The sequence below is a fragment of the Rhipicephalus microplus genome, chromosome 7 (genome assembly GCF_043290135.1).
Source record: "Rhipicephalus microplus isolate Deutch F79 chromosome 7, USDA_Rmic, whole genome shotgun sequence".
Classification (NCBI taxonomy): domain Eukaryota; kingdom Metazoa; phylum Arthropoda; class Arachnida; order Ixodida; family Ixodidae; genus Rhipicephalus; species Rhipicephalus microplus.
This window is the reverse complement of record NC_134706.1, coordinates 161,401,151-161,419,170: the sequence shown is the minus strand read 5'-3', so window position 1 is coordinate 161,419,170 and position 18,020 is coordinate 161,401,151. Positions and strand designations below refer to the sequence as shown.

At 47.3% G+C, this 18,020-nt stretch overlaps 1 protein-coding gene across 1 annotated transcript in view; it reads right to left on the bottom strand.

Moving 5' to 3' along the window:
* LOC119180430 (ribosome biogenesis regulatory protein homolog) overlaps positions 1-18,020 on the bottom strand; it is a 74,478-nt gene that overhangs the window by 26,047 nt on the left and 30,411 nt on the right. Inside the window, exons 5-7 of the mRNA XM_037431626.2 lie at positions 17,067-17,168; positions 16,381-16,462; positions 11,114-11,221 (exon numbers count right to left, since the gene is read on the bottom strand). Of these exons, the coding sequence (XP_037287523.2) occupies positions 11,114-11,221; positions 16,381-16,462; positions 17,067-17,168 (292 nt within the window). The remainder of the gene's footprint in view (positions 1-11,113; positions 11,222-16,380; positions 16,463-17,066; positions 17,169-18,020) is intronic.

Genomic DNA, 18,020 nt, shown 5'->3' with positions numbered 1-18,020 from the left:
TCGGCGATTTCTTTCCAGCCATTCAGTTCAGAGCATTCCCAAGTGACTGCGAAAGTCCTGTGGTCTCTCCCGATACCATTTGTGCAGGTGAGCCCGTGTTTCGGTCACTTTTCGAAGATTGCCCCTACCAACACGCTGGCACGACAGTCAAGCCAGTAGACAAGGAAGGCACGGTAGGCCTGACAAGTCGTCAGAGCAAGCGGGTGCCCCATCCGCTGCGCCGGCGCCCGAAATGGAATTCGTGCAAGTCGAAGGGGAGGAGATATCGCCGACGGAGTTCGGAAAAGAGCAGGGATGGTGCGAGATCAAACGAAACACCAAGAAGGCGGGTGGAGACGCCGACCCGGCGAAGAACCAGCAAGCAACGCCAGCGTCTACCGAGAAGGTGGCGTTTATACAGAAAGCGACCCAGTACGTGCGGAAGATCACCATGACGAGCCGAATGCCCAACCTGCCGACGGATGACTACAAGATCATCGTGCGACCCCGGGATGGCTTCAACGTATCCCACCACCAGAAGGACCGCGTCCACTGCTGCATACGCAACGCTGCAGGGGTGGGGCGCGAGGTAGCCGAGGAGGACAGCGTCTGTCTCAATGAGCGACAAAACGTTATTGCGGTAAGCACGCCGTCAGAAGATCGCGCTAGACGATATGGAGGCATTTGCAAGCTGCGAATTGGCGACCACGAGTTCGAAGCGAGTGCCTACAGAGCGGCTCCGGAGAACACGTCCAAAGGCCTCATCAGGGGCATATCGCTAGACGAAAAGTCAGCGGACGTCGTGAGAAGTCTGGTTAATTACCGCAACCCGAACGTCCTGCATGCCAAGCGCATGGGAAACACGACCAACGTGATAATCCTTTTCGACGGCTACTACGTGCCTCGTTACGTGAACTACGGCGGGATGGTGGGAATATGGTGCACTCTTTACAAGAAACATATCGATATGTGCTACGAGTGTGGTCGTCTGGGACACAGGGCCGACGTGTGCCCCAACCCGAACGACAAGAAGTGCTGTGGGTGCGGATGCGGCAACCCGCCCGACGATCATCGGTGCGAGCCGGTGTGCCAACTGTGCGGAAAGGGTCACCTCACCGGAGAACGCAAGTGCAAAGCTAAGTACAAGACAATCTACCTAGTCAAGCGCCGACAGTGGGAACGCAGAATGCACGAGGAGGCTGAGGCCGCCTACAGCAGTAGCAGCACCGTCAACGACGGGGAGGAGGGCTACGGACGACGCCACGCACCGAGACGACGTCGCGGCAACAGTAGGTCAGCCTCGAGGGAGACCCGCGCGCGGAGCCGCACTCGCTCCCGTACTCGTTCTCGAGCCCGCTCTCGCAGCGTCTCCAGACCCCGTTCAGCGAAGCCTCGCAGCGAATCGACGGCCCGAGCCAACCACACAGCTGCAGCCAAAGGCGGAGGAGAGGTTGACCCCCATAAATTGAGGTGGGTGGACGTCGCCCCCGGACGCGCGCCCAGCGCACTGCTAACGCGAACCGAGACTGCCATTGATAGAAACCCAGATGTAGACAGACGCGGCAGCTCTGCTTACAAACGCAACAGCGACCCAGAAAGTCTAGTGCAGAAACGATTGGATCAATTCGAATCAATAATCCAAAAACTACAGCAGGAAAATACAAGGTTAACAAACGAAATTGCCACGTTGAAGGGGGAGTCCCCGACAGTTCCCTTTCCTCCTCCTCCTCCAATTAAACCCGTCGCAGCCGACGCGGCTGCTAGTACAGCCGAGAGTGTGGAGGAAGTCATGGAGGCTCAAGACGCGCACCCCGCACCCACCAAACGTAAGGCACTTGACCCGGAACAATTCGACGTGAAATCGCAGAAACGCGAGGAGAAACTCCGCGATTGAGTCGATAGACTCGACGACAAGGTAGACGCGATGATGACCCAACACGAGCAGCAAACCGCGCAACTTAACAACGCAATTGCTCAGCAAACCGCACAAACCGAACAGTTGAGCATTGCAACATCTCAGCTCACAAAAATGGTCGCGACGCTGCAAACGCGCATAGACAATATCGAAATGCGACTTCCGGGCGCAGTGGGTCGCCCAGTACGAACGACTGGGAAACCGTACTTTAGGCCGTTACCCGACGAAGAGGCGCAGGATCAGCCGGACGGCAAACCATAACACGTACAGTCACCATGGCTCGACACGAAACCACACAAACACAACGCCCACAACAGCATAACACAGGGAACACGTTCACTATCTGGCAGTGGAACTGCAGGGGGTACAGGAGGAAACGGGCGCTTCTCCAACAATTCTTACGTAGCCGACAACGACCGGACGTAATACTATTGCAGGAAACTAATGACCCGGTCAAGCTGGCGGGGTACAAATCTATAGACGAAGCTGTGACCGCAGGAGCCCCACCGGCCGCTGCAACGCTGGTGCGACGCAACCTCACCGTGGCGCAACGCGAACTTATGAACGTTAGCATACCGCATGTACTCATAGAGCTCATCCCGACGAAAGGGCGCGGCCCCGGCCTGTTTGTGCTGAACGTGTATAGCAGACCCAAAGCCAGACACCGCTTTAGCACGTTACTGCGAGAGGCGCGCGAGGCAGCTGCCGACGGGCCCTTGCTCATCGCGGGCGACTTCAACGCGCCCCACGCGGCGTGGGGGTACGGCTACGAAACGCCAAAAGGTAAGCGCCTTTGGGACGATGCGCAGAATGAGGGCCTCGAGCTCATCGCAGACCCTTCCGCGCCTATGCGCAGGGGCAACAGCGTATGTGCAGACACCTCACCTGACCTCACATTTACCAAGAACGTTGCTAGCGCGCGATGGCACAATACACAGGAGGACCTGGGTAGCGATCACTCAGTGATCGAGATCCAGGTCGACGCTGAAGCTCACCACCGCGTTCATCGAGAAGGTACCAAGGGCAAGAACCACCGGCTGGTGGATTGGGACACGTTTCGCAAAGTCCGGAAAGAGCAGAATCGTGGCAGTGCGGCTATTGAGGATATAGATAGCTGGACTGCGACGCTCAAGGGGGATTTAGAAACGGCGACGCGGGAGGTTCCGCCAGAAGCACAGCTCGAAGTGGTAGACAGTAAACTCCTACACATGTGGGAAGCCAAGCGCAGCCTGCAAGACAGGTGGAAGCGTCAACGCCACAATCGAACGCTGCGCAGACGCATAGCACGGCTAAGCAGGGACATGGAAGAGCACGCATTACGGGTATGCAAAACGCAATGGGAAGAGATCTGCAATGGGATGGAGAACCAGCTGGGACGGGCCAAGACGTGGCATCTCCTCCGGCATTTCTTGGATCCGGAGGAGACGAAAACATCGCACGCACATAAGCTTAACAAGTTGCTGCACGACTACAAAGGCACCCACGCGGACTTTCTAGATGACGTGCGAAGCCGTTACTTTCAGTCACGTAGCCCCCTCGCGCACTCGGCATACACCTGGGAGGGTGAGGGTAACGCAGAGCTAGACGAGGACTTCAGCGTTGCAGAGGTGAGGGCGGTGCTGCACAGGCTCAACACAAAGTCGGCGCCAGGCCCGGACGGGATAACCAACAAAGCGCTACGTAACTTGGACGATGAGTCGATAGAACAACTGACGGCTTACATGAACGAGTGCTGGAATGCGGGCGCTATACCGAACTCGTGGAAAACGACGCGCATAATTATTATCCCCAAACCGGGCAAACGAGTACAGATTGACAACCTTCAACCGATATCCCTGACGTCCTGCGTTGGTAAGGTCATGGAACATGTGGTTCTCGCTCGCCTTACCAACTACCTCGAGGACCGAAACATGCTCCCACACACGATGCTGGGGTTCCGTCGTAACCTTTCCACGCAGGACGTTATGCTTCAACTCAAGCACGATATCGTAGACAATCCCACACGATCCACCAAAGCGATACTCGGGCTCGACCTCAAAAAGGCGTTCGACAACATTAGCCATGCTGCGATACTTGAAAGTATACGAGCGTTGAGACTGGGCGAGAGAACGTACCACTTAGTACAAGATTTTCTTACGGGCCGCCGGGCCCGATTAGCGATCGGCGGACTAGAATCGCAGGACATATACATGGGTTGTACGGGCACGCCGCAGGGCTCCGTAATCTCGCCCATGCTCTTTAACCTCGTGCTTGTCGGATTACCACGAAAACTCGCTGAGATAGAAGGCCTTTACTATAGCTTGTACGCCGATGATATCACCCTGTGGGTTGCCGAGGGAAATGACGGCCACGTAGAGCAAACGCTGCAGGAAGCCGACGACGTGGTGCAGGACTACCTTCGCGACACTGGCCTCGAATGTTCCGCCGCTAAATGAGCTCCTGCTCTATAGACCCTCGCGCAGGGGCCGTAAACCCAAGAACGCCGATTCCGCATTCGAGTGCGCATATAGAGAAATTAATGTACGCACATCAGACGGCGCTGTCATCCCACAAGTTAACACCATTAGGGTACTGGGCTTGCGCCTGTCCGCCAACGGCCACAACGGCGAAACCGTTCGCAGACTAGAGGGCGCGGTCAATGAAACAATCCGGTTGATGAAACGAATAACAAATCGGCATAGCGGAATGAAGGAAAGCAATACCATTCGCCTGGTACATGCTTTCGTTATGAACCATATAACGTACGTCGCCTCCTACCTCAAGTGGCAAGCGACTGAACGCACCAAACTAGATTGTCTCATCCGCAAGGCGTACAACGCGCAATCGGATTACCGGCCAATACCAGCACGGAAAAATTTCTCGAGCTGGGGTTGCACAACACTCTAGATGAGATAATCGAAGCACACAACATCGCCCAGTACAAACGTCTGGCGAAGACCACAACTGGTCGACACATCCTCGAGACACTGAGTATCAACTACCATACGCAGCGCGGCGAAAAGGTCGGGATACCCAGACGTATTCGCAAGCGCATCGTCGTTCTGCCGTTGCCTAAGAACATGCACCCGACACATCACATCGGTCGGCGCAACAGGCGCGCCCAAGACCTTTAAAAGAAATTCGGCAACAGCAAAGACACAGTTTACGTGGACGCGACCCGTTACGACTGCCACCGCGGCTTCGCGGTCGCGATCACGGATCATGTAGGAACTTGCGTCACGAGTGCGACGATAGGCACGGAAGAGACGGAGGCGGCCGAAGAAGCTGCCATAGCCCTCGCGATAGCCACCGCGGACGCCGAGGTGATAATAGGCGACTCGCAGGCGGCGATACGCAACTACGCCAGCGGCCGGATCTCCCGCGAAGCGGCTCGCAAAATTCACGAACGCAACATCTGCCGCAAAAACGACAGTTTCCTCGTATGGACCCCCGCCCACACGGACCCTCCGCTTGCGGGCAACGCGACTGCCCACGCCGCGGCTCGAGGACTTACACGCCGAGCTGCGACGCCTGCCGACAGTCCCGATGTCTCGCACACTTCGACAGCGATGCGGGAATGGACGTGGGGGGATCGCATGACCACTTTCAGAGACATCACGCAACACTACAGACTGAACAGACACAAATATCCACCACCCCACGCCAAACTAAACAAGAAACAGCAGGTTGCCTGGAGACAACTACAGACACACACGTACCCGAATCCGGTGATCCTTCGCCTCTGCTACCCAGACATTTATACGTCCGACGCGTGTAAGGCGTGCGGAGCCAGAGCGACGCTGCAGCACATGCTGTGGAAGTGTACCGGTAACGCGCAGCAGTCCCCTACGAACCCGGTAGACATGGCAGTCTCGAACCGCGAGGCGCGATGGGAGGCGGCTCTGCTCAGCCACGACCTTGCCGATCAACTGTGGGCCGTCCAGCAAGCCCAGGATGCCGCCCAGGTCCAAGGACTCGAGGCCGTCACCTAGGCCAGGGTGCTTGTAGCCCCACCTCGCTCAATGACGCCGGACATGTTCAATAAAGTTTTTACTCACTCACTGTAGTACAGCAGTGCTGCCCTCCTTCATTACAGTGGAATAGTGCTGCCAACATCTGTGCAATAATCTTGGGCTCATCGCTAACTATAACAAGGGCTTTCCAACCTTCCTGCTTCGGGTAATGCCACCTCATTAAACTAATATGCTTTCATTAGGATTGTGCGAATATTCCAATGCTTGGAATGTTCGAACGAATATCACTGTGTTCAAATTGCTTTCGATTCGAGTTAAATTGTTGAAAACTTTGATGTATTCGAAATGAACGAATAGCTGTATAATGGACAAATTAACCATGGACGTTCAATGGTTCTTCCATCCACCCGTCCATGGTTCATCCTATGGTTTGTCCATCCATCTGTTCATCTATTCGTGGTTCGTCCACCCATCCACCCATCTATCTGTGGTTCAATTGTCTGTAGATCTCGCAGTGTATATCCTGTCATAGCTAAGCTATGCCACTACATATCTTTTTTCACTTCCATTGAACCAATTTGCCCAAGCCTTATTTTAATATTGTGCCAGTAAGTTGGGTCATGACAAATATGCCCATTTTAACATGAAACCTCTCCAAGGTCCACCAAGACTTCAGAGACAATTTATGTCACGGAAATGACGTTGAAAAAATACACACGATCAGAAGACATAGGAAAATTTCCATCAACCGGTGTCGAGCCAACGACCTCTCGGTTTGTGACAACAGATGCCGGGCATGCTGTCGACTGAGCCACGGTCTCATACTGTGGTGGCTTTAAAAACACTCATTTTATATCTACCACCTTCTCCTCTCAGTGTTCTTGGTAAAGTGAAGTAATGCATCACCACGTGACATCCACGATTACTAGTTCCTTTAATGTGTCATTTCTATTGTTCAATCCCATTCAGCACATTTCAAATAGAAGTGCAACTTTTCAATGCCTTTGGGGAGATGTGGGTCTGGAAAAAAATTTTTATTGGTTGTCTGAACAGAATGAAACTTAACAGCCTTGAACAGTTTTTCTATATAATCCGAATCTCTAAGTAGATTGTAAATACGTAAATTAGAACAGAAAATATTAATTTTATAATGTATAGATATAGCATATTTCTTACACGGTTTTTTGGTAACTTCACTTTGTCAAACACAAAAACAAGGTATGTAACAAGATTGCCAAAAAGCTGGCCTAGCCTGTGATGTTAATTTGATTACTTCTAATCAATTTCAAGTGCCAGATAAACGGATAAACTTCTGACTCATATTATTTACAATCCTCAAGAATCACAATTCAGTGAATAATGTGAAAATATTTGAGGTTAGAAAAAAATAAATAGCATCACCGGCCAGGTCTGTTCAATGTAAAGACAATGGTGTAAAACTTGTTAAAGTGAGTTAATAACAACATATCGAAATGTTCCATAAGGCTATGCGATATCTCAAAAAATCATGAAACAAAAAACAAGCGTTCGAAGTTTCTGTTTCCAATTGATGTGGTATTGCAACATATAAATAGCATAAATAGCATCGTAGCATAGTATAAACAGCATAAATAGTATATCATATTTACTACCGTAAGAAACCCAATTTTTTTTCAGAAAAGTTGACACCAATTTAGACGGGAGGGTTCATTATGCAAGACAAGAAAAGTCACTGGAGTTATAACAGCGAAAATTTTAGGTGACGACTTTGCTTGTCTTGACCCGTGAAATGCACGACAAATCTTTTTTATAGCCCGAAGCTCTTTTTGTTTCATCCCGTAACAAATGTTCATGGATCGACGCTGAAGTGTTGTCTAGTCGCTCGGTTACAATGCTACAGCGCATGCTGATAAACCAGCCGTGTAGCTAGCGTACTGGCCAAACGCGCCCTGCACAGCAGGTGTCCCAACTAAGTTCACAACAGCAAACCCAACAATAAAAACGCACCGTCCGATGGTGGCGCACAGACGTTGCAACAGACGTTGCGGGTGCACGACTCCCCGTCGACTCGGTGGGTGTGGTTGCGCTTTGAATAGCTCCGAGATGGCGAGCGTGCGGCGTGTTTCTACGCAAAGCGCTCCATGACACAGCGCGAGTCATTTTGGACGCCACGCGCTTTGTTTTTGTGCTGCTATACTTGCGTGGCGCTATCAGCATGTCCTCCAAGTTGGCGAGCGCGCGACTGGCTCGGCCGTCCCAATCGCACCGAGAGCGTTTTTCCAGAGGTGGGCATGGCCCGCTATTTGCTCGGCACCACGACGCTGCTTCGTATGATAGAAAAGGCTGTTGCGCTGTTAGCGAAGCTTGCATGTGGCGAGAAAAAGATGGTTTTGCGCTGTTATATAACTTCAGCACTCATTTGGGAATGTCGGGCCAAGGTGTACGAGAGGCCTGGACTTTTGCTGTAGATTTGCGCCGCCCATATTAGAACACTTATACCGTAATTACTCGAATCTAACACGCACCTTTTTTCCGGTTAAGCGAGTTCATAAATCGCATGCGCGTTAGAATCGAGTACGAACAAAAAAATTACGGCCAATCTATTGCCATCGGCAAATCTAAAATGGCCGCCCCCTACGTGCGTCGGCATGGCGCGTCGGCCATTTCTGCCTATGTGTTGCCCATGTGCGGCACTTCGTACGTGTGCTGAGGAGTTCGTCATCTAGTAGTGCATTAGCATCGACGGCGTGGAATGGCCGACTCCAAAAACTCGAGTGCACCACGATGCCGCTTTTAAAAGAAAAGTCATCGCGTGTGCAGAAACGGACGGAAATTGGGCCGCATCGCGGTCGTTCGGAGTTCCCGAAACGTGCGTGCGGGACCGGCGGAAACAAAAGCAGAAGATTTTCGACAGCAAAGCTTTACGCAAAGGCTTCAGTGGACCACAGCAGGGTCGGTTTCCGCAAATTAAAGAGCTGCTCGGCGAGTATGTGCTTTAGCAGCGAGCAGCACAGCGGCCCGTGACGGCAGAACTGCTCCAAGTGCGGGCTATGCAATTAGTCTTAGAAAAAGGTCTAATGCGGAGCCAGTTTAAAGCGAGCAGGTGCTGGCTAACTAACTTTATGAAGAGGAAAGGCTTTTCCCTCCGATGGGGAACATGCATATGCGAAAAGCTTTGCGGAGGTGTACGATGAAAAGCTTCACAGTTTTCAGAGGTTCGTCCTAAACTTGCGGCGCAACAACTACTACCTGCTTGGGCAAATCGGGAATGCCGATCAGACGCCTCTTTACTTCGACATGCCTGGCACCACAACCGTCGAGAAGAAGGGGGCGAAGCAAGTTCGCGTGCTGACATCGGTCCACGGTAAAACTACAGTGACGGCAATGCTCTGTTACACGTCAGATGGGCACAAGCTTCGCCCGTACCTCATATTTAAATGGAAGACGCTCCCGAAAGGAGTCGTTTTTTCGAGTGGTGTGGTCATGCGGGCCAGCGAGAAAAAATGGGTGCGCGTTGCAATCGATGTCTTACGTTTTTTTTTTTTTCGCGGTGGAAATCGGGTGCGCGTTACAATCGAGGGCGCGGTAGAATCGAGTAAATACAGTAATTGCGATGCCTCTGCAAGAGATCCGCATGTGCTGGAAACTGACTGCACTTCGAAGTTTGCAGGTTCTATAGTATGGAGGGCGCTTGCGAAGAAAAAAATGACAGCCAGGTCAACAAGTGAAGCCAGACGAGTGCCGCGTTCTACGTTCACAGGTTGCACTCGATTGAAAAGGGTTGCTTTTTCTTTCCTTTCATAGAACTAGCGCTGCTTTTCATTATAACATCGTTTCTAGAATCCTCTTGTCGAGCCGCAGAAGCAGAATACAGGGAGGAGGGTGCAGGCAATTGCTATGCGTCTAGACGACGTCTAGACTGAACGTCACTGGTTCTGCGATGACCATGGGCTGGTTGCAGGCACGTTTTGGTCACTTATGGTCGCCCATTCATACTGTGAATTTTACGGTGTTCAGTGGATACGTTGGGCAATGTAAGAACGAACATCGAAATGTTCTGTTTGTTCAACAAGTACACAACACGCGTTCAGAGTTTGACGTACCTGGTATGAAACATTGCGGTAGTACATAGCAGTGACCATTTGCTCTTTTTCAACGGCACTTCGGTTGACCACCTCATAAATATCCGTATGCAATATAATAGTAAAATTATGACTCAAAATATAGGAGAGCTATACAATTCAACGATGATAATTAGTCCAATTTTAACCCATACAAGTCTCCAGAGGAAAGGAGAAATACTAGAATGCCTCTACATTTCTCAAATAGAGGTATTTAGCACCGAGAGAAAACGGACCGTAATGAAAAAAAAAAAACCTAATATTTCTCGATTGAATTCAGCTTTCAGATTTTGACAGGAGGTTATTAAGTGTTTGAACTTCGCCATACTGCACTTTTTCAAAAATCCACATTTTAGTGATTTTTTGCCATTTCAAGACCCGTGTCTCCCCTTTAACACTCCCCAGGTGGCGACCTTACAGAAATAATCGCCGTCACTCATGCCATCCATTCAAAGCAAAATTAGCCCTGCAGCCTTTGCAACGTGCCTGCTCCGCATTCCCCACTTACGCTCGCCCCCCAAAAAATTGTGGTTGGCTAACAGGGAAGACAGCATGCGCATTGAATCTGCCTCTAATCAAACCCTGGTGTTCAGTAACTAACATGTCATGAGTAGGCCAACTTGGCCCAATTTGGTGTACAATCATTTGGGCTCTTCAGGCTGTCAAAGCCCCTCTATGACCACAAGGGCATGTTATCGGGATAGAGATTGAACCCAAAGAGTCAATATGAATGCATCATTGGTGTTTTACCTGTCAAATGCAAAACAGACATTCCATAAGCACTCTTCTATCAATGTACCATAAAGCTTTAACTGCTTCTGTAAGGACACATTTTACTTTTGTGTTATACCGATTCATATAATAAAAGGATAAGACATTTTTTTTCCTAATAATATTGTCATGTTATAATGTGGCAGAAACGTGTAACTGGGGGCCGGTAGAACGTCAGGCTGGTCTAATCACTGGTAAAGCAAACTCGTCCTCTTTTGCCTTTTGACATGTACTCGTATTCAAATTAAATTCAAAAGTATTTGACCAAAATCATTATACTTCGAACCCTTTATTCGCACAAGCCCAGCTTTTACACAAACTTGCACGCTAGCATGCTTTGATCCAAGTTCGTTTTGAAATGCGTGCGTGCCAGAGTGGACAATATCCTGACTCACCCTTGGCCTTGTGGTTGCGTGCAATGTTCCGTAGCCGTTGGTACTCGTTCTTGGCTACGCGCTCCTTCTTCTTCTTTTTCAGCTCAGCGTGGTAGTCCACCATGGGGTCTGACAGTGACAGAAGAGCCCACACACACGCATTTGACTTCACCCTGCTATCACACAATGCCGCTCAAAATTGCAGTTCCACACGCTCTCACAGCCTGTTCAAAGAGCCAATGAGTTACCATTCAAGGAAAATTCCTTTGCAAAAAAAAATAGCAGACTCGCGATAATTCAAACTCTCTGAATTCTTACTTTCCATTAATTCAAACAAAATTCTTTCTTTTTGTTTAGCCCTCTATACTTTCAACGTATTTCGAATTCATCATTTGATTAATTCATACTTTTTGCAGTTCCATACTGAAAAATATATGCTGCTTTCCCACTACAATTTAAAAACTTGTATGCTTATATAATCTTAACAGTCTCCATATTACAAATAAATGTCTTAGGCATTCAAAAAAAAAAGGATTTGCTAATAAACAAATGTTTTAAATGAAGCACACGCGCGGTAAACCATGATCATTCTCAACTGGTATAGAGAGGTTTGTGCTGAAGGCACATATAGCAAAGAAGCAGTTGGCAATTCACAATTTTTTTAAAAGGTCTGATCAGTAGTAAATGGCCAATAAACTTGTGGATCTTACACCTCTGCTTTTTGTTCATTGTGTGCAGTTAGCATAAAAAAGTTTAAATGTGATAAAATAAATGCCTAATTATAATGTGTAGTGTCACCTAGCCCAGATTCATATATCTAAGAAAATTCAGAGGTCCCTTCTAGCTTGAATTAACGAGAGACGACTGTACCCCTGATGTGATTCCTTGGTGAGAAGGTCAAGCAATGCACATGAACAGACATTCACAGAGACAGCAGTGTGTGGCATAGCTGCAGCACATAAAATTGAAATGTAGCATTATAATGTTTTTTGTACTGTATTATACTGCCCTGCTACAGGTTAATTCAGCACCATTGAATGCTGTATGAAGCTATCCTCGCATTTTTTTTCTGTTTTTTATGAGTATATTGCCCCTCCTCCTCGGGTCAACTAGGCCGGCAGTAAATTCAAGTAAATAAATAAATAAATAAATATTGCCCAGTATGTGCAAATTCCAAGATATCAATATACCTCATTGCTGAAAGTAGCTAAATGTTCAAGTTGAAAACACATCGTTGTGGCACAAACCGAAGAGTGGGAAAACGAAATTATAAGCGTTACTTACCCCTAAACTGCTGCCTTTGAATTTGGGGTGTGCAAATAGTGAAGTTTGTATGTAATTGAACCGCATATGAATCGAATAGGAATGACACCAAACCGAATTTGAATTAAATATAATTTGAATAGTTTTCTAATAGTAAGGCACCAATTTTTCAAAGCAGGCATAGACTGGTAAGCTGAATATTTTCGTAACAGCCCAATAATTCCACAACACTTCATTTTAAGCCAATACTATACCCATGCTTTAAAAAGAAGGATATTACGGCTACTTCCGACCAAAAAACAAAAGCACTACAGTTATTTAAACTAAGCTGCAATTGGAGCCTTTGAAATAATTTGCAAATGCAGGCTGAATTATCATCATCATCAGCCTGACTACGTCCACTGCAGGACAAAGGCCTCTCCTATGTTCCACCAGTCAACTCGGTCCTGTGCTTGCTGCTGACAATTTATACCTGCAAACTTCTTAATCTTCATCTGCCCACCTAACCTTCTGTCTCCACCTAACCCGCTTGCCTTCTCTGGGAATCCAGTTAGTTACCCTTAATGACCAGCGGTTATCCTGTCTACGCGCTAAATGCCCGGCCCATGTCCATTTCCTCTTCTTGATTTCAACTATGATATCCTTAGCCCCCGTTTGTCCCCTAAATCCACTCTGCTCTCTTAAGGTATGACCTACCATTTTTCTTTCCATTGCTCGCTGCGTCATCCTCAATTTAAGCAAAACCCTCTTTGTAAGTCTCCAGGTTTTTGCTCCACAGCTAAGTACCGGCAAGATGCAGCTGTTATATACCTTCCTCTTGAGGGATAGTGGCAATCTACCTGTCACAATTTGAGAGTGCTTGCCAAATGTGCTCCACCCCATTCTTATTCTTCTTGTTACTTGAGTCTCCTGATTCGGCTTCACGGTTATTACCTGCCCTAAGTGAACATAGTCTTTTACAACTTGAAATGCACTATTACCTATCTCGAAGCGCTGCTCCTTTCCGAGGTTGTTGTAAATAACTTTCGTTTTCTGCAGATTAATTTTAATAACCACCTTCCTGCTCTCCTCGTCTAACTTCGTAATCATGAGTTGCAGTTTGTCCCCTGAGTTACTCAGCAATGCGATGTCATCGGCGAAGCGCAGGTTACCAAGGTACTCTCCTTCAACTCTTATCCCTAGCTGTTCTCATTCAAAGCCTCTGGAAACCTCCTGTAAGCATGTGGTAATTAGCATTGGGGAGATTGTGTCCCCCTGCCTTACACCCTTCTTGATTAGTGTTCTGTTGCTTTCTTTATGAAGCACTATGGTAGCAGTTGATCCCCTGTACATTTCTTCCAGGATGTTTACATATGTTTAATCGACGCCCTGATTCCGCAGTGTTTGCATGACTGCTGATATTTCTACTGAATAAAACGCCTTCTCATAATCTATGAAAGCTATGTGTAGTGGTTGTCTGTATTCTGAGCATTTCTCTATAACTTGATTGATAGTATGAATGTGGTCAATTGTTGAGTAGCCTGTTCGAAATCCTGCTTGTTCTTTTGGTTGATTTGTTGCTAATGTTTTTTCAACTCTGTTAGCAATTACCTTTGTAGATAGCTTGTACATGACGGAAAGCAAGCTGAACAGCCTGTAATTCTACAAATCCTTGTCATCTCCTTTCTTATGTATTAAGATGATGTTAGCATTCTTCCAAGACTCTGGTACTTTTCCCGTCAGGAGACACCTTGTAAACAGGGTGGCTAGTTTTTCTAACACAATCTGTCCTCCATCTTTCAGCAGATCTGATGTTACAGCAGGCTGAATTATAGCAGTGATTAATTACAGTATTCAAAGTGGTAAAATGCCAATAACTTTCAAATAAAACCACAATATATATAATGACCAAATTCTTGTGACTTAACATCATTATCAATTTCATGGTGAAGAAAGTTGATTATTCACACTGCTGCTTCGGTGACAATTGAATTTTTAGCCCTCTGTTTTCATGATGTGATCAATATGGTGTAGGCAGTGTCATGAGTCAACGCCTTCTCTAGGGAGATGCCTGCCGCATGAGAAAAAAACAGCTGCCACATCTTTTCTCTTTTTCATTTTTAAATTGTTCTCGGTCGCTAGCGTCACCTGTGGCGGACGGTGCAACAATGCAACACTTTGCATAGCCTCCGAAACAGTGATGCACAGTTGCAGGTCTCGAACAACTCTCGACTGACGCGCCCTTATGGGCCGTAGATGAAAAACGCGTAGCTGGTAGCGCCCGTCGCCGTGATGCTATTGTCGGTCACGAGCGCCACCGCACGGAGCTTGTTTAAAACTGAAGGCAGGCCAACTCCGCTGGGAGTGCGAGCCATTCCTCAGGCATCTGTCTGGAGGAGGCGTTGCATGAGTATATGGGCTGCGTGTATATTGGTATAATTCGATGATAAAAACAAGAAAAGTTACCCTTGGCTATTCCCAAGCCTCAGCCCTTGAGCATTTTTCATCATTACTGATTATTGAAAAGCTATTCGAAAAATACTATTTGGTATTTGAATATTCGCTATTCCATTCCCATACTGAACTGAACAAAGTGCAATTCAATTTGTTATTAGAAATTTTCAAATACTCGCATGCAGATACTAAAAGTCTATGAGGGCAGCACATCAACATCGCCATATCTCATGTTCCAGAGAAACATTTCTCATGTTCCAGAGAAACATCTCTGCCAGTAATGTGCCCTTCTGCATTGACTGGGTGATTCACAAGCAAGCACGTCAATTTCCTCTTCCCACTGCACCGCCCATGCATTCACTGATTATAACTGCATTTACCGGCCCAAAGCGACTAAGGCGATGAGAGATGCTGCTGTAGAGGGCTCCGGATAACGCCAGCCACCTGGGATTCTTTTTTAACATGCACAGTGAATGGGCCTCTAGCGCTTTGGCTACATAAAATGCTACCACTTAAGTCAGGATTTCATCCTAGCATCCTAGTTTCTGCTAAGCAGAAACTAGGATTTCATCCCAGTATCTGCTTAGCAGGCAAGTCCTGCAACCACTTAGCCACAGTCTACACGAGCTGACAACTACACTTCATAACAGTGTTCTATTCACCAAGTTGAAGCATGAGCTGAATGTGTAAAGGCTGCAATATAGGGTCCCTGCACAACACGTACTGGAGAGCTATATACTCGCAAGGTCCACTTCGGCCTCCACCGATTGGCTGGAGCTGGCGAGCGGCGCACTGCCTGTGTCCGGTCTTTCTTCTGTAATGTCACTTTGAAGCACGCAGCTTTCACAACTCTCGAGTGAAATAAGGAAACAAAATGCGTTTCACCCCAACGAATGCTACCCTCAGAGATTCGCTTTGGGACGCACATCTCTGAAGCCGTGCACGAACTCTAACCACGTAAGCCCTTGAATTAGATTTAACGCGACTGCCTCATTGATGCCCCTGGAAGATTGTTACACATACCCTGCATCATTCATAAAACATCTCAACACATTCAGACGCACGCTAGACTTGTCAAGCTTATTCAAGAGTCTTGTTGCTGCACATTTCATCCAATTAGGATTGTTCTGGCAGGTTCGGTGCGCCAGCCACGTCAAGAGCGCTATAACATCATGACTGACTGTTTTTTTTCTTGTGTGTAACTGCACGGCGCTCCTCCGAATTGGGCATGCCCATAAATAGGACACTGCGAGAATTGCACCCCTGTGTTCACTTTTTGTTAAAGTTCTAGCACTCAATTTTGTTTTGTTTTACCTATCATTTGCTCCAAAAACTTTACTCTTAAGTGACCTCTCATGCTGCAATCGCAGACCGACAATGCAGTGTTCCGTGGAACAGCTGAAGAGCTGCCCACACGAGACTCGCAAGAGGTGAAAGTAACTATTAGAAAAAAAATAAAAGTCAAGCACCATGTCAGAAAGGCATGCACTTGCCTTCTCATCAGTTTTCATCTTGGTGCCATGCTGTGCTTATACACTTTGAATCACGCTCAACCGGCTCCTGTAATGCTTGACACAGCTTGGCCGACCTACCTTTATTTTCAGGAACTTCAATCAGCCAGTTGTTCTTCTTCTCAACCTGGGCTCGCTTGTAGCCATACCGAGGTCGCCAGTCCTGCAGAAAGAATGAAGTGCCACTTAGTGGTTTGAATTTGAAGAAGCTTGAATTTCTCGTTTTCTCGCTTCTATTGAAAGATTTCGCATTCCATTACATTTCGGCATGGAAACTCAACAGCCAGAACTCATTATTATAACTGATAATGTGGCATGCGGGCATAGCTGTAAGCAGGTTATTTCTGCATGGCGAACACACAAAAGCTGACTGTGCAGCAGCTTCTCATTATTATTAACGTTACACTGTTGAAACCGGTGTGGTTATAAGTGGGTTTGACTGTATCAACTCGTGTATAACAAAAAGCCCCTACACACTTATCAATTGAGACAAGAACCACTTAGAGTGCAAATTACTTAGAGTGCAAATTAAAGTTTTGTTTCTGTAGTGCAACCTGAAAAGTAAGACTAGTGCTACTTATCCAATGGAAACGCTTCTGGCAAATTATTTGACCAGCACAATTGAGTTTCCGACACACAGTTGATATGAAAAAACAAAAACAAAACAAAAAACCACTTGCATCGATTGCGTTTAGTGTACAGGCAGTTGCAATACGCTTCACTACTCCAAAAGTGCTCCCCTAAATCTTGAAAGCAGCCGGCCTCACCTTGATGGTCTCGTCCCACACCAGCTTTTCGCGCTTGCGAGACTTGATGCCTTTCTGCTTGGCAAACTCGGACCATCTCGTTGGAGGCTTAGGTTTGGGTACCTGCACAAGGAGAAGGCAAATGAGAATCATGCGTTCGAATATAATGCTAACGACAAACATGTGAGAATATCAACGTGTGGGCTAGCAGCATGTGTTGGCAGGGGTGTTGGCAGAAGACACATGCAGCTATCACATTCCTCCACGATGTATATAGCACGAGTGGGAGTTTTAAGACATGCACGTCCTGCACACTTCATTCTTATTTTGACAACAAGGGCACTAAATAGAAATAATGACTCAGTCTAGATTGATAAACTCTACTCTGAGAACCATAATATTGATGACTTTACTAACATACGTTTATGTGATAACAGAGGAGATCATGGTCAAAATTTCCCTTTTAATTTTGCATCTAAATCTCTGCTTGTGAGGTCACAGATTTCAAAGTGTCTCATTGGTATTTTGGTGACATCGGCTCAATGAAACCTGCTAAAACTAGGTACATCAACTCTTAAGGCCCTTTCAGATGTCAATGCACTCCATGTTAAGTAGTTAAAAATTATATGGCACCTAGTAGAAACCATTAAAGCCTATGACATGACAACGTATGCTGCAGGAATTTCAGGGTAGCATCGCGACCCACACTCATTTTCTGTGCATTTTGTTACTTGCCAAGAGTCTTTACGTGGCAAGTGTGAAGAGTTTGAAATTGTGAAAAGGTAATTTACTGTTACGAGGAAAATCGTTTTTCTTGTTAGTGTACCTCCTTTTAGACACTGGAAATGAGCACAAGTTGACTATTCAAACAAAGGGAGTGGGAAGGCACACTAACTTACTTCATCCCTTCTTTCTTTTTCACACAAGATACATGCAATAACACGGCAAAGAGGGAAGAAGGGGGGAGCCCTGAAC